Source organism: Centrocercus urophasianus, unplaced genomic scaffold (genome assembly GCF_019232065.1).
Source record: "Centrocercus urophasianus isolate 14NV4802_14NV808 unplaced genomic scaffold, USGS_Curo_1.0 seq_18, whole genome shotgun sequence".
In the NCBI taxonomy this organism is placed as follows: domain Eukaryota; kingdom Metazoa; phylum Chordata; class Aves; order Galliformes; family Phasianidae; genus Centrocercus; species Centrocercus urophasianus.
Window position 1 is genome coordinate 12,444,301 of NW_024884733.1, and position 14,466 is coordinate 12,458,766.

Below are 14,466 nucleotides of genomic sequence, written 5' to 3' on the forward strand. Positions count from 1 at the left end.
ATCTGGTTTCCAAACAAGGAATGTGTACTTTGTAAGATCTTGTCCTGGTATTTCACCCTCTTTTTCATTCTCCCACTTTGCCCCATACAATAAACAACCTGCCCTTAGTGACACTCCCTACAGTAGTCCGTTTCACCAGCCTCTGTGCCCCAATTTGGTGTTTCTGACATTATTAACCCAGGTAACCCTAGCCCTGCACGGATGGCATTTCTGTTGCTGTCAGTCTTGAAACTGTGCTCCCCCCAGCCAAGTCTCCCTCATACATTTACGAATTTTTCTGAAGAAAAAAAAAAAAAAAAAAAACACCACCATACCTTTCCCACCTCTGAAATCCAGATGATCTTCACAGTTACTACTTAACTTCAGTATCAGCTCTCACATAGAGCAACCTCTTACTTCAGATCCAAACTGTTTTTCACAACTTCTTCAGTTATCTTAACCTCACAACCAGGCCTTGTCATTTGCTTGCAGCCCTAAAAGACATACATATATTGGCTGCTCCAAAAGGAATGCCTTCTAATTATTTCCATGGAAACTACAATAGATACAAAAAAGCATAGTAACATTATTTTATAGAGCAAATTCTCAGCTACAAAACACTATTTTTCAACATAGTCACCACTATAAGTAACCTATTTTCCCCAGTGATGAACAAGAGCCTGCATGTCATGCTTGTAAAAAATAAGGTAAGCTGTGTTATGATGTTCTCTTATGCATTCCCTGGCAACCTTCAGGGAGGCCTGATCCTGCTTCACTGCAACTAGTGAGCAGTTTTATTATTCTGAAGTAATTATATAAGTTATTTAAAAGACATGACAGCTGACAGTTCTCAGAAATAAAATTTACTTTTAAATTGAAATGCTAATTTCAAGTGTCTTAATCATGTGACTAAGGTTAAACTTAAGGAAACACTGACTAAGCTGCACACTGTACATACGCATTCTATTTATAACAAATATGGCATCTATACTGTGAAATTTAAGCAACAAAGGACCAACAATTAATGACCGATATTAAAAAAATCAGACTCATCTGACATTAAGGAAAACACTCCCACAGAAAATTGACTTATGAAGAACATACTCAAATTTTCATGTTTACACAATCCCATGAATGCTTAAAGTCTGAATAATACAGATGGTCAGAAACTTCCCATCTCTGAAGGTGTTCAAGGCCAGGTTGAATGGTGCTCCTGGCAACCTGATCTAATTCTTGATCTAGTGGGTGGCAACCCTGCCATATCAGAGGGTTGGAACCAAGTGATTTTTGAGGTTCCTTCCAACCCAAAGCATTCTATGATTCTGTGCTTTATGAACTGCCAAAATGCAAATATGCACTGTAACTTCAGTAAATTTTGTTTCATCAAGTGACCTCTGCTAATAAAATTCCCTCTCTTTTGAGTATGAAAAATAAGTCGACATCTTTTGTCAAAATTCATGTCTATATCATTAACGTCTCTTCTTTCAGAACTGCACCTAAGTGTGAAAAAAAGATACAAGAAGATATATTTGTGTAGATATTTCTTCCAGAAGCTCAAAAATAAAGAGACAGACACCCCCACTGCTCCTGCTTTTCACACTGTGTTCATAGACCCTTAATCAGATATTTGGGAAGGCCAAACACTCCACAAGTTTGTGTCTACCCCTCTCAGCACGGAGTTTACAATGCTCATCTTAAACTTTTATCCCCATTTTATTAGTCTTATGTATCCAAACATAAGTTACAGAACTCTAAATTATCCTCTTCCTCTGCTGAACTTTCAAATTCACTCTAATTACTTAAGAAACGATAATTCAGTTTGAATTAGCAAGAATCTTAACTTATTGGCATCTGTAGAGCACGGAATTACAGCACCTTATAAAGTTACGCCTTATCTCCGTTGTCTCTAAGAGTCTTAAGAGATACTGTAAGATTCCCATCACAAAGCACAACTTGAGGAACAGTGAACTCACGTTAATCACACTTAATCTCTCATTTCAAATAATGCACATAATAGATGTGGATAGGAAAAAAAAAGGGAAAACAATCAAGAACTACCTAATACCAAGTCTTAAGCCTGGTTTCTATCTAATACCTCAGCCAGCAGCAGCCCAAGAATAATTTAAAAGACACTAGACACACATTATGTGACAAAAACAATAAATAAAATAAAAACAACTCAGCAAGCTTTTAGCCTGGGAGATTAAGAAGGAAAGAACTCGGCAGAATTTTCAATTAACACCTTACATGTTTCCATGACTTTCCTAAAATTAATGACAACTTTTTTTGCACCCTGAACTGATTTATAGGAACCAGTCTTGGCCATAAGGAAACAAAATAAAAAAAAATTCTCTCCTTTTACCTTGACACCAGCTGTAAGTACCTCAAAGGCAAAATCCACCAAAGAAAGCATTATGCACCAGGAAACAGTGTTTCTTTACCGCTCATGCTACGAAGACGTTGGTTTCCATGAATTTTCTGCTGGCTCTTGCTGGGGAGGTTTATTTGTTTTGAACAATTCTTTCCATGAACCTGAGATCTATACCACTGCAGCTGATTATTCTTTGCAGACAGTTTCCTTCCCTAACATCTTGAGGCTTAATTCTTGTTACAGTACTCTCCCTACCCCAAGGAGCACAATTCCTATTGACCAATACCCTGCTCAATTCTGATTATAATTGTAAAGGCACTGCACTGAGATTAAACCTCCTACTTCCACATCTCATGCACAGCAATCTGAGAGGGTTATTAAAACAGACTCCCTTCTGATCATCTCTGTAGACATTTTAATCTTACATTCGGTGTTTTTATATCCAAACCTTGCTCCTCACACACAGGGGGGAGGGAATTAATTGAATTGAGTGGGAGGTTGATTTGGTGGAGTCCATCAGAACTGAGCAAAAGTATATCTCATCTATTGGAAAGCACTTACCCTGAATTCTAACAAAAGAAGCCAATTTTTAAACTGCTCACTTCAAAGGAAAGAGTGGGAATTGCTTGTGCTCTATCTTTCCCCACCAGTATTTCTATTATCATTTCCCTTAAAAACAAAACAGGCGCCTGGGAAAAGGTGATACAGTTGCAATTTATGTAACAGAGATATTTTTTTTTTCCCTGCTAATGTTAATTTTGATAAGGAAACGCGAAAGGCTCTTCAGTGGAGTCATGGGATGAGGATGGACTGTAGGGGAGACCAGAATCAGGGAGAGCTGCTCCGCTGTCTCCAGCTGCATAAAACCAGAGGTCTGGAGGTGCACAGGCTGCTTGCCTCACCTCTTTCAGTTAGTCATTTAATATACATGAAGGCCATAAGTAGTGGAAAGAGCAAGAGAAAGGACTTGCTTAAAGCATCCACACAAGTGTTAGAGCCAAAGCAAACAGGAACTTGCTCCTGTTAGCACTGTGGAATGTTGCTAAGCTGGAAGAGCCAACAAATAGCAGTATGTACTGGCAGACCTCACATCACACCAATTAGAATAGTAGCTTTTAAAATGTAGGTATGAAGGATCATTTCAGCTTCTACTGACAAATAAAGCCCCAAAGAAAAGACGACAGCACTCTCAAGAAGTACTGCTGTGGGGCTTGGCCTGGACTTCAGGCCCAAGATCTCTGAGAGAAGGTGCAGGCCAGCTTTGGTGCCTGCTCTGTGCAGCAGTGTCCTCTGGAGATGAACGTTTCCAGTTTTTGCACCAAGAAATGTAAAACTGTATTTTACCACAATCTTTCTCTTTATGCTTTTCTGATAGGAGAATCTCAAGTAAGCTTGCTAAGCATAAGACACTTGAACTTTAAAAGTGCCTTCCAGGACCTAAAGCAGAGCTGTAATAAAGAAGGGGTATGCTATGATAACACAAGGGGAAATGGTTTTAAATTAGAAGAGGGGAGATTTAGGATATGAGGAAAAGGTTTTGTTTGCCTTTTTTTTTTTTTTTTTTTTAAATGAGGGTGGTGAGGCACAGGCACAGGTTGCCCAGAGAAGTGGTGGAAGGCCCATCCCTGGAGACATTCAAAGCCAGGCTGGATGGGTCTCTGAGCAACCTGATCGAGTTGTGGGTGTTCCTGCTCACAGCAGCAGTTGGGCTAGAGGGCATTTAAAGGTCTCTTCCAATTCAAATGATTCTATGATTCTCTTCAACAAGAAAAAAGCAGTCATAAGATATCCTGGGATACCAGGAGTATGAGCATTTCTCTGGCATTTTGCTCCTTATGTTAAACTTCCCTTCACTATAATTCAGTAGTAAGCTAATGTCCTCCCCAGTATTTGTAATTAATTGCTTTTATTTACTACATTTTACATTTGTTAATCTGATCAATACCAAATTAACCTAACCTTCAAGGTCATTAGCAAACATGCTGAATGAAACTGCTTTCAGAAAACCCTGGGAGGAGCACATGCATCCTCCTTGTTTGTCAGAGGCAATCATCCTCCCTTCTGTCAATCGATCTTTTCACACTGCTGACCCTTCCTTTTAGTATTATCCATACCATTCTTGTGATCTAAAAACATGGAGGAAATCACTAAATCTGCAATACCCAGCTGGTACCTAACCTCAGAAGCAGGCCCAGGCAGGTGGCAGAACCTCAAGAGGCCTCATTTGGTTTTTCCACATCAATAGATTAGAACACTTCATGGTGTGTTCTTCAAGTGTTGCTGCCACCACAATAACATTATCAAGCAAAACTTAAAATTTATTATTATCATGCATATGCATGACCCCAAACGTTCTCAATCCCTACACTTTAGCATTATCTTGACTCCTCCCTGCTGAATCTTGCAGTGTTCCACATACACTACTGGGTTTTGCTCATGTCTCCCATCACACAATTTTTGATGTATTGGCTGGTAAGCTCTCCTGGAGCCAGCACTGCATGCAGGATGAAGAATGTGGCACATTAGTAGGTAATGCTCTCTGGATTCAGCTCTCCCCATTTGGAGAATATCCCAGCCAAGGAATGCAAAGCATTTTCTGAACCTTTACCCAACAACTTCTAATGAATTTTCCTTCGCAGATGGCTAAAAGCAGAACTTGGAAGCTTGCATTGCTGCAGTACTATTACACCTTCACCAACCACCACAGCCCACAGCAAGGGTGCAGGGGTCGTTCACAGGGGAAAAGTAGTACTCAGGGACAAAGAGGCAGGAAACAGGAGAACGCGCCCAGAATAAAATAAAGAAGCAACAAAATATAAACAGCATAAAACGCTCTTGCTACTGATATGTTGCTTTCTTTTGTTTCTTAGTGAGAAAGGAAAACAGGTGTTAGAAAAAGCATTCATTTCTACTTAAGGTTTTGTTTACCTAGCCAGAGCTAGACAGAAAAATGGGAAAGGACATGAGAAGGAATGAAACAGAGAGAAAACACGGGATTTCAGACAGAACAAAAAGAGTCCAGCAACAACTTGTTCAGTTAAAGTTCAGTCCACTTAAGACCTCAACACTAAACGATGCAGCTATAAGTACTTGGAGAAACTTCTTTAGGTTAAAAAAAGTTACGCCTGGAAAATCATGCTTGGACCTGGAATGGTAGCAGCAGTAACACATCACAGTCCCACAATAAGCTACAAGTAGAAAAAAAACTTCAAAATATTGTGCAGAATAATCAGCATCCTCAAGACTATCATTACTAACTCATTGTTAGAACTACTTTTATACCTCACTGAGAGGAGAAAAGGCATTAGCAATTTAAATAACTTTACTTAAAGTATTCAGCATAGCCCCTGAAGCTGATGTAATTCACTCTTTTGGTAGCACGTGGCAAACTATTTCGTAAGATGCTGCTGTAAAGCGATGCACTTATTACATTAACTCACGTTGTATCTGTATAATACACAGTATTTTAGTAATTACTAGTGTCTAAAAACTCAGCAGCTTCATATGGGCATTTAGGTCATTGAACAGTGGGTATCTGCTTAAAGCCAAGAGCTACCCAGTATTTCTACCAATATCTAAAATCCACACCAGTTCTGCCATAAAGGATGATAAAGCATTTAAAAGTTGAGATTTGCCCTTACTTCAGCTGGGACAGTTCCCTTTCTTCCTACTACTGTGTTTTGAATTTAGGATAAGAATACTGTTGGCAGCTCCAGTGTGCTTCTTGCAGCACAAAAGGTGCACCTGGAATACTCAGAATACTTTCAGTTTCACTAGTGCAAGATGCACACCAGTCGCTTTTCAAAACTGCTGAATCAGCATTTTCTGAAAACAATGTTAGCAAGTTCCAGGTGACAGCAATCTGCCATCTTTGTATGGATATGACTCACCAAAGATTAGCACATCATACTGCATTTATTTACAGGAGGACCCTGAAGAGTTTTATTTGCAAACAACCTACATCAACTTTAAATATTCAGCATGTGGATATAAAACTCCAAGTCTTATTAGCGTTAAAATAGTTTGTGCAAGAATCAGGATTGTTACATGTTTCTTAGAGGTTTTAGCAATGTCTTATTTCCTGGGACAATAAAATAACTTTATTATCTGCCTAAAATAATGAAATTTGTTACAGCAGTGAGGCAGTGTCAGGGATTATCATCTAAATGCAAGCAGCAATATCAAATTTGGAACAAAGCTGACATTCAAAACATTTGAATTGTACCATGTTTCTTACTGCTTAAAAATGATTGCAAAAGAGGAAGGTTAAATGTTAATACATAAGGCATTTTAACACTTACAAAATTACCAAATAAAGGTCCCAGGTGAACAACGAAGAAGTCAGTAAAGAGCTTGGTACCTTCACATAAACAAGCAGATTAAACCATCAGCTCTGTGGAGTGGAAGGAGCTAACGCCTCTGAGTAATGGAATGCTGGAAAAGAGGCATTCAGCTACCTGACAGAACGGCAACTCAGTGCACAGATATCTGTTCAATAGATCTACAGAGTTCTGTTGAGATTCTGCACTACAGACCATACCAACCCAGATCATAGTTTTATTCACAGTTTTCAATAATCCATACAAAAATCTATTAAAATCAGTCTGCTAAGTTACAACTAAGTTCAGTGATTTAGGTAACTTCCATTTAACTGAATCGCTCAGCCCAGTAATGATACTCAGCTTGACTCCATAATGCTGCTTGATGAGCTTTAAAACTTAAAGCATAATTTCAAAAATCCCAACTCATTTTTGAAAACAGAAAAAAACCTATTTAAAAAGATGTGTAGGGAGACATAGGAGGAGACACCACATATCTCAGCCTCCTCACCCTACCTGTGCTGTCACCTTTCAAAGGGGAAGGCCTCCAGTACTGCTTAATCTCTGGAGAGCTGAAGTTCTTGTACAACAATTGAATATTTGTATTACTCTTTCTTCTTCCTTTCCCTTGCATACTCAGTCACTACATCTGGACGAACGTTTTCTCCTTTTGGCAGAGCAGAACAGACATCTGCTAAGAGAACACAGCAGCATTCAGAAGCAGTTGCCTAGAAACAACTTCCTAAAGGGCAGAAGTCTAGACTCAGTTTTTCCTGCTCAGAAAACACTGGTTGTTCCAAACTCTAATCCTACTTAAAGTTCATTGAATTCTACATCAAGTATTACTGAAAGTGTAACATCCAATTTTTAATTACTACTATAAATAATTTTCAGAGCTTAATATAGTTTCTAAAACATTTCAAAATATAACATCAATACGTAGAAAAGTTCCTGCCGTAGAAGGTTGTTGGTTAACCAGAATCCCAGCAATTGCTAAACATTAAATGAAGCTGAAATTTAAATACGATGTAAGGATTTTCAGTAAGGAAACAATCTCAAAAAAGAGCAGAGGGCATCCAGATTTTTCTAGGGCATCAGAGAGTCAGTAGAGAGTACAGCACTCATTTCACTCAACAGCACGTACCCTAGGAGTTCTGAAATCATGCAACTTGCTAAGGCCTCGGAACGATGACAAACACGGAGGAAAGTCCAACAAGTCACTGAATTTGCAAGTTATGAACCTTATAGAGCCACCTATGAGGAAAAAAAAAGTAATCTACTATAAACCATACATTTAGAAGTAACTAAACCACATGTATCTAAACTTCAACTTTGTAACAGAGGAATTTGATTTATATATGGCACTCGCATATGAATATAAATTTCAAAAAGAAATTTAAGTCAAAAAGTTTCTTCTAACAGATTCTCAGTTGTGCAACCTCCGCTTTCAAAGTTTAAAAACAGGTTAGACAACTATGCCAAAAATGGCTAAGGTTTATCTGAATTTGCTCCAAACCAGGGAAACAGATTATTTTCAATCAGCATCACCGGGGAAAGATACCGATCCCAGGTAAACCCTTCTACAAGAACAATCAGAGGAGAGAAGGAAACGGGGCACTTTTCAACACCAACCAGCATTCACAAAAAATGCACCCAAGTAACCTTACAGCCAGCCCCTGAAGGTCATGTTCAGATTACAAGGCAGAGCATGCTGAAGAGACTATTTTATAGGTGTAGTACTGTGGTTAATTGTTACCTGAGGACTGTCAATGCTTTAAAGCAGAGCAGGGCTGGCATCCCCACTCGGTACATGCAGTATACCACTGGTACTTGTCAAGTGCAGCTGCCAAGAAACCCCTCCTGCTTCAGAGAAGAGCAGACTAGTCCAGCATGAAGTCAGCTGCATTTAAAACATTCAAAGGATGTTGATGCTACAAGAGGTAAACCCACAGCATTAAGAAATCAAAGTGGCTTGGGTCAGAACAAAGGATACTGAAACACTGCATTGTTCCATAGGGTACAGGTAGTCGGAATCTTATAAGCAGACAGTTTTTCCATCCAAAAAACGGTTTCCTAGCATGTCACTTCTGATGACTGTTTTAAGAAGTCTCTTACTAGATCTTATTAGGTGCTGGTATCCAGCCCTCTGGAAAGCTATCAGTGCCAATCATCTTAAACCATGCAGACATGGAACCCATCCAATGACCAGTGGTTTTGAGCTTTCAGTTCTGCCAGCTTCTAGGTGCCATGATCACTCAGCCTAGGGAGATCAACAAATATCTACAGTGATTGCAACCTCCAGCAGCTTGTAACTGGCACAAAGGGATAAATTACAGCAACTACCCGCTATTTACATAGTTCAGACGTAACTTCTTAGTAAAATAACAAAAATTGTGAAATATTCTCTCCTTATCAATGTTTTTGAGGTATTTATGCACAAAGGGAACACACACATACAGAAACTCCCTCCTCTCTTGTGTCCAGCAACTCTACCTGCAATGCACTCTTCCTCCAATTTTCCCAGGTATTCCACCCAACAGCCCCAGGTCCTGCCATATTTTCTACGTCACAGGCTGCCACCACTTACAGACACATGCCAACACAGGAAGAAGCAGCTGTTTTTTCATTTCCTCTCCCACAGCAGTGAAAGTAAGAACATCTTACAAGTCAGCTAATGGTTGAAACACAGAAATGGCAACACAGTTGAGACCATCTTGCTGACAGAAAGCTGCCCAGTAGGAGCATGAGTAGCAAGCAGAGCAGTGAGTTTAGGGAACACGACACAGACATGGAGACAATGTGAGTAGGTAAGTGTCATTTCCTTAAGAAAGTGGAACAGAATTCATATAACATGCAGAACTCTGCAATAATAGGACTGCTATTTTAAGCTAAATTCTCAGAGTGATGTCTAAGCCAATCCACATTTAATTCATGTTTTCCAAGACACAGAAAAGTTGCTTTTTCTTTACTGCCTGTGTGCAGAACTGATCAAGAAAGAATACACATTTTCAACACAACACGTGGCAAACACTGAAAGGAGAAACAAAGCAACACACTTCTCCATCAACAAGCTAAATTTGGAAGAAATTACAGCCTACTGAGAAAGCCACAAGGAATAAAAAGGGTACTTTGAGAAGTGAAGCAGGACAGGAATTCACCAGTTTCCTTTTGTAAGCCATCAGGATGAAATCACATTGCTCTGTGTGTTTCTGTGCGTATGCATGTGTGTATTCACATGGAGACGCGCTGCAAAGGTGCGTGAAGCTCACAAGACTCAGATTAGATAATTCCACATCAAATCTTACATTAAAGGAAATTTTAAAAGTTTCATTAATGTTGCATACAACTCCTCAGCCAGGCAGGAACCAACCTGCATGGATGAGAAGTGCACCAGCACAATGCAGCTGCCTCTTACAACAGTCAGGTAAGAAGTATTGGAGGTATAACACGACCAAGACCTGGGAAAACCTTTAAGGAAATATCTTCAAATACAATCTCAGCCACATTCATAAACTATATTGTCTTCTCTGCACAAGCAAGGGTTACAGGAGATGGGACACTTTGCCAAATTATTTAAAAGAAAATTTGTTCACCTCAGGAAATGTAGACTCAATTTCAGGTTGCCCCATTATGTGGAATGGAGTAGGGTAACATACAGACTTCAGCCTCACCCACAGCAAACTCAATTGAAGAAAAAGAAACTCAACATAGAGCATTTAATACCAGAAAAACAATTTCTTGAGATGGACTAGTTGATTTACATACCTGTTTGTACAGAAACATCCTCCATGCATTTTTCTAGTGTTCTACCAGAACCACTTCTCTAAGCATAGAATTCAACAAATCATCTGGAGTAAACTACATTATGAAATCACAGTGCCTTAAATTCTGAAGATAAACATCAGTATCATTGCTCTCATGCAGTGACACACTATAACAAATAAGGAAACTTACAATGAATCAAAGAGAACTTCTTCCTAAGAAGGCTTAGGAAACAAAATTACTGTAAAACATTAAAAACAACAATCTACAAAACAGTCATTTGAGCTGTTACTCCTGCAAGGCAAAGGTGCCTGTTAATAAAACACTGAATCACAATAAATACAAGTATTTTAAATCACATTCACTTAACTCAGAAGTATTAGAATTACCACAATTGTTAGTCAGAATGCTATCAAGTTTTATTTTACTTCATCTGTGTGCTGCATTTGCCAGTGGATATTTCCTGACTAACACTTTTGGACATCATCTAATCCATTTCATTGTTCCATTGTCAAAAACCAAACAATTTGTGAAGAAAATAAAAATCAGTAATCGCTTTCTCTCAATGTCAAAAAAACATTTTTTAAAAACCTGAGAGTGAGTTTGGATTATCAATATGCCTACATTATGGCAAAACACCAGTAATGATCTAAAGACCCATTCCATGGAATGGATTAAGTTATTCACAATCCTTATCCATAATTTTAATAACGATGCATTGCATTTTCACATCCTGAAGCTTTAAAAAATATGTACTGCATGTATATGTTTTACAATAAAAACGTACAAATTAACATACAAAATGAAGAACCAACATGCTTTGGAAAGTTTGGATATAAAAGCTGCATTTCTGAAGATATTTAACAATATCCTTTAAGGATTAAGTATCAACAAAGAAACAGTGGTTTTATTCACTGAATTCATAGAAAAACCTCTTCCATATTTTCATGACAATAATTGCTTTCAATTTTTCACATAACGAATTTTGATACAAATAAAAATATGAAAAGAACAAAGACTACTGAATTTGTATCAAATCAAATTCAACATCTGTTCTCTCTCGAGACCTTTGTCACAGAACTTTTTAATCTGAGAAAAGTACAGAAACCTATTTTAAGGAAGTAACTATCAAAAGCAGGAAACAAAACAAAGCACCACTCTGTATTTGAAAACATTCAAGTACTGCAGACAGATTTTTCAGAGTACCACAGAATTCTAAGTTTCAGATCATATTTCTATATGAAACACGTGACCATGCTCTGAAATATGAAACATTTTAGCACATATATAGCATCATACTGCACAGATGAGAAACCTGAGAGAACAGCTTCGTGAGTTCCACATGTACTGCTCAAGACAGCTGTGAGACAGTCGCACTCACACCTGTAGGTGTTTCAGGCTTGATATTTTGATTCAGAACTTTAATCTATGGACAAGCCTGATTTTACCAGTATTTCAGGTGATCACTGTGGTATCTGAAATAGAATTCAGAACCTGGGTGTATCCCTGATAAAGCAGGTAGAGCTTAATACATTCTGTTTCACACAGTGAAGACTAATGAAAGCCCCCCTTAGTTATACTGTGACTTTTAAATAGCTGAGAGCTATTTAATGATTTCAGAGCCAACCCAAAAGCCAGGCAACGGGTCAAAGCAATCGGACATCAATAAATCTACAGCAGTTGTATTGGAGAAGTGACAGAAAAAAATGCTTTGAACTGAAAAGTGTAATAGCTTTTTGCCTCCGTAATGCTTCCAAATTGCACACTCACTCTTAACAGGGGGCTGTGCAAAAATTTTAATCCTATTTTTAATTGAGAAAAACAATCACATGAAACAAAAAAGAACGACAACCCAAAATAGCACATTGAAACACTATTAAAGTGCCCGAACTGCTTTTACATTCACTTGTACCCATGTCTCTAAAGGGTTGAAATATCATGATCTAGAAACACATGGTCCACCAAGCTACCAACCTTGTTATTTCATCCCATGAGCATACTTATACTGTATGATTAGTAGGAATTTTTTAGCAGACAAAAAATGAAAAATGAAATTGCAGCAAGAGAGCATGGCAAACCTGAGACCTATTAGTGCGTACATCTGCTTAAAAACTAAAAAGATAGAAAAAGAAAGCTAACAAACTACAATAAAAGTTATGTCTTTAAAGCAATAGGTTATAACAGGGTGGGAAATGTTTAATTTGTTTGCATACACCTGCAAAAGGGTCACTATCTTTCTGAAAGATCTGGTATTTTTCACAGCATCAGATTTACGGCTAAAAGCCATCGCATTATTAATTATTATGCTTTTCCCACCCTGGCAGAGAATAAACATGAATTAAGAAGCACAGTAGAAGTGAAAAACAAAGAGGAGGAGGAGGAGAGAGAAAGCAGCAGAGAAAGACAGAAAAGGTGAATACAGAGCTACAGAAGTGTTTATTGAGCATGCTACAGAGGTAAGCAGAGTACACACAAAATGAAATTAAACAACCGTCAAACCTCCCAACTTTGTTAGAAAATTAATTTTTAATTGTGCCACTTTCAAACTATACTGAATTTTACAATTCTAAAGATGTAAAAACTCAACTAATAGAAAATATACATGACCATTTTCTCTACATAGATAACAGAATCTATGAATCTTGAAACTAAGTACATCAATTTCAAAAAGTATTGGTCATTTAAACAGAATCAAGGTAACAGTTCAGACTGACAGAGAACTGCTTTCAAATTAACTGGATCTGTAGATTCTGAGCAATGTTTATAGTAAAGTCAGATTAATTTCTAAATATAAAATATTTTGAAGAGATTTATTAAAACTGAATATTACAATGCAAGGTAAATTAAGACTAAAGGCACATAAACTTTGGTCCCACCTGGTTGTCAGTTTTAAAAAACTGCCACAAAATTTCCTGCAAGTGTTTGTTTGCAGCGAACTTTCTTTATCATTGAAAAAAACATGCACCATTTCCTGAACTAGCTTGACCAGTCTGTACATGCTCAGAAATCCACAACCATATTCCATATCTTAATTACAAACTAAAGATGGCAATATATATTTAAATGCACATAAGTCATGTCAACTTCAAAAACATCTACGAAAAATATTCAGCCACAAACAAGACATTACTTAGTGCTGACATTTATATGATACATCCCACAAGAGTGTGTACAAAAAGGTTAAGATTCCACAATGCTTTCCACATAGGGCTCAAAGTCACAGAAGTCACTTCTTGTCCTTTAAGAAATTAATATTCTGCACCTTGGTAATTGTAACAAATGCCTACATTCATAACTGAATCTAGACCAGAATCATAAAATACTAAAGGCCTTCTTTTTTTTTTTTTTTTTTAAAAAAAAAGCATAAAGCAAAAAGTAGCAAAATCAAATAGCAATGTTTTACTCTTTCAGTACAATGTATCTTACCAAATAAAAATTAAGTGACAAGCCAGCAGATAAAGAAATCAATTCCAAGCAGGAGAAACAAAAGCTTAACCTTTTTACACACCCCTGCCTAAACATACTCAAATTATCATGTAACAATGTGCCCCACACAACCAAATTCGCTTTCACTAGTTACGCAATTCCAGCATTACTAGCTTTCCTTTATAAGGCACGTATGTCAACTAAGTTGAAAAACTGTGGTATTAACTTGAAATCTTTTAAACAAAGTGATGGTTCATCTAAACAACAGTTGGACAACAGCAGTTAGTATCACTGCTCTTAATTTTTTTTTCTTATTTTTTAAACAACCAAGGAATGATAACAGCATGGAAAACAGAAAGAAAATCCAAAAATAGAAGACAAACTCTGGTCCCCACTCTCCGGAACAGTCAATAGGTGACAACACCAAACAATGCAATACACCCTCATTTTCAATCTGCCTTTTTAAATAGTTGACTTAGAGAAAGAAACTCTCAGGTGGTGATTTTCTCCAAGATTGTAATTGTGAAGATCAATCAAAGCCTGAATAGCTTCCTCTACTGTTGACATCTGAAGAAGTGCCATCTTGTGATCTCTTCTGAAACAAAATAA

At 37.7% G+C, this 14,466-nt stretch overlaps 1 protein-coding gene across 6 annotated transcripts in view; it reads right to left on the reverse strand.

Moving 5' to 3' along the window:
- Positions 1–12,209: 12,209 nt before the first annotated feature.
- Positions 12,210–14,466, reverse strand: part of PTBP2 (polypyrimidine tract binding protein 2) — a 46,657-nt gene continuing 44,400 nt past the window's right edge. For 4 of the 6 annotated variants that reach the window (XM_042819165.1, XM_042819170.1, XM_042819168.1 and 1 more), the window contains one exon: positions 12,210–14,452. In XM_042819165.1, the coding sequence (XP_042675099.1) occupies positions 14,320–14,452 (133 nt within the window). In that variant the 3' untranslated portion in view covers positions 12,210–14,319. The remainder of the gene's footprint in view (positions 14,453–14,466) is intronic. The other 2 variants (XM_042819169.1, XM_042819166.1) reach the window with 1 other exon arrangement.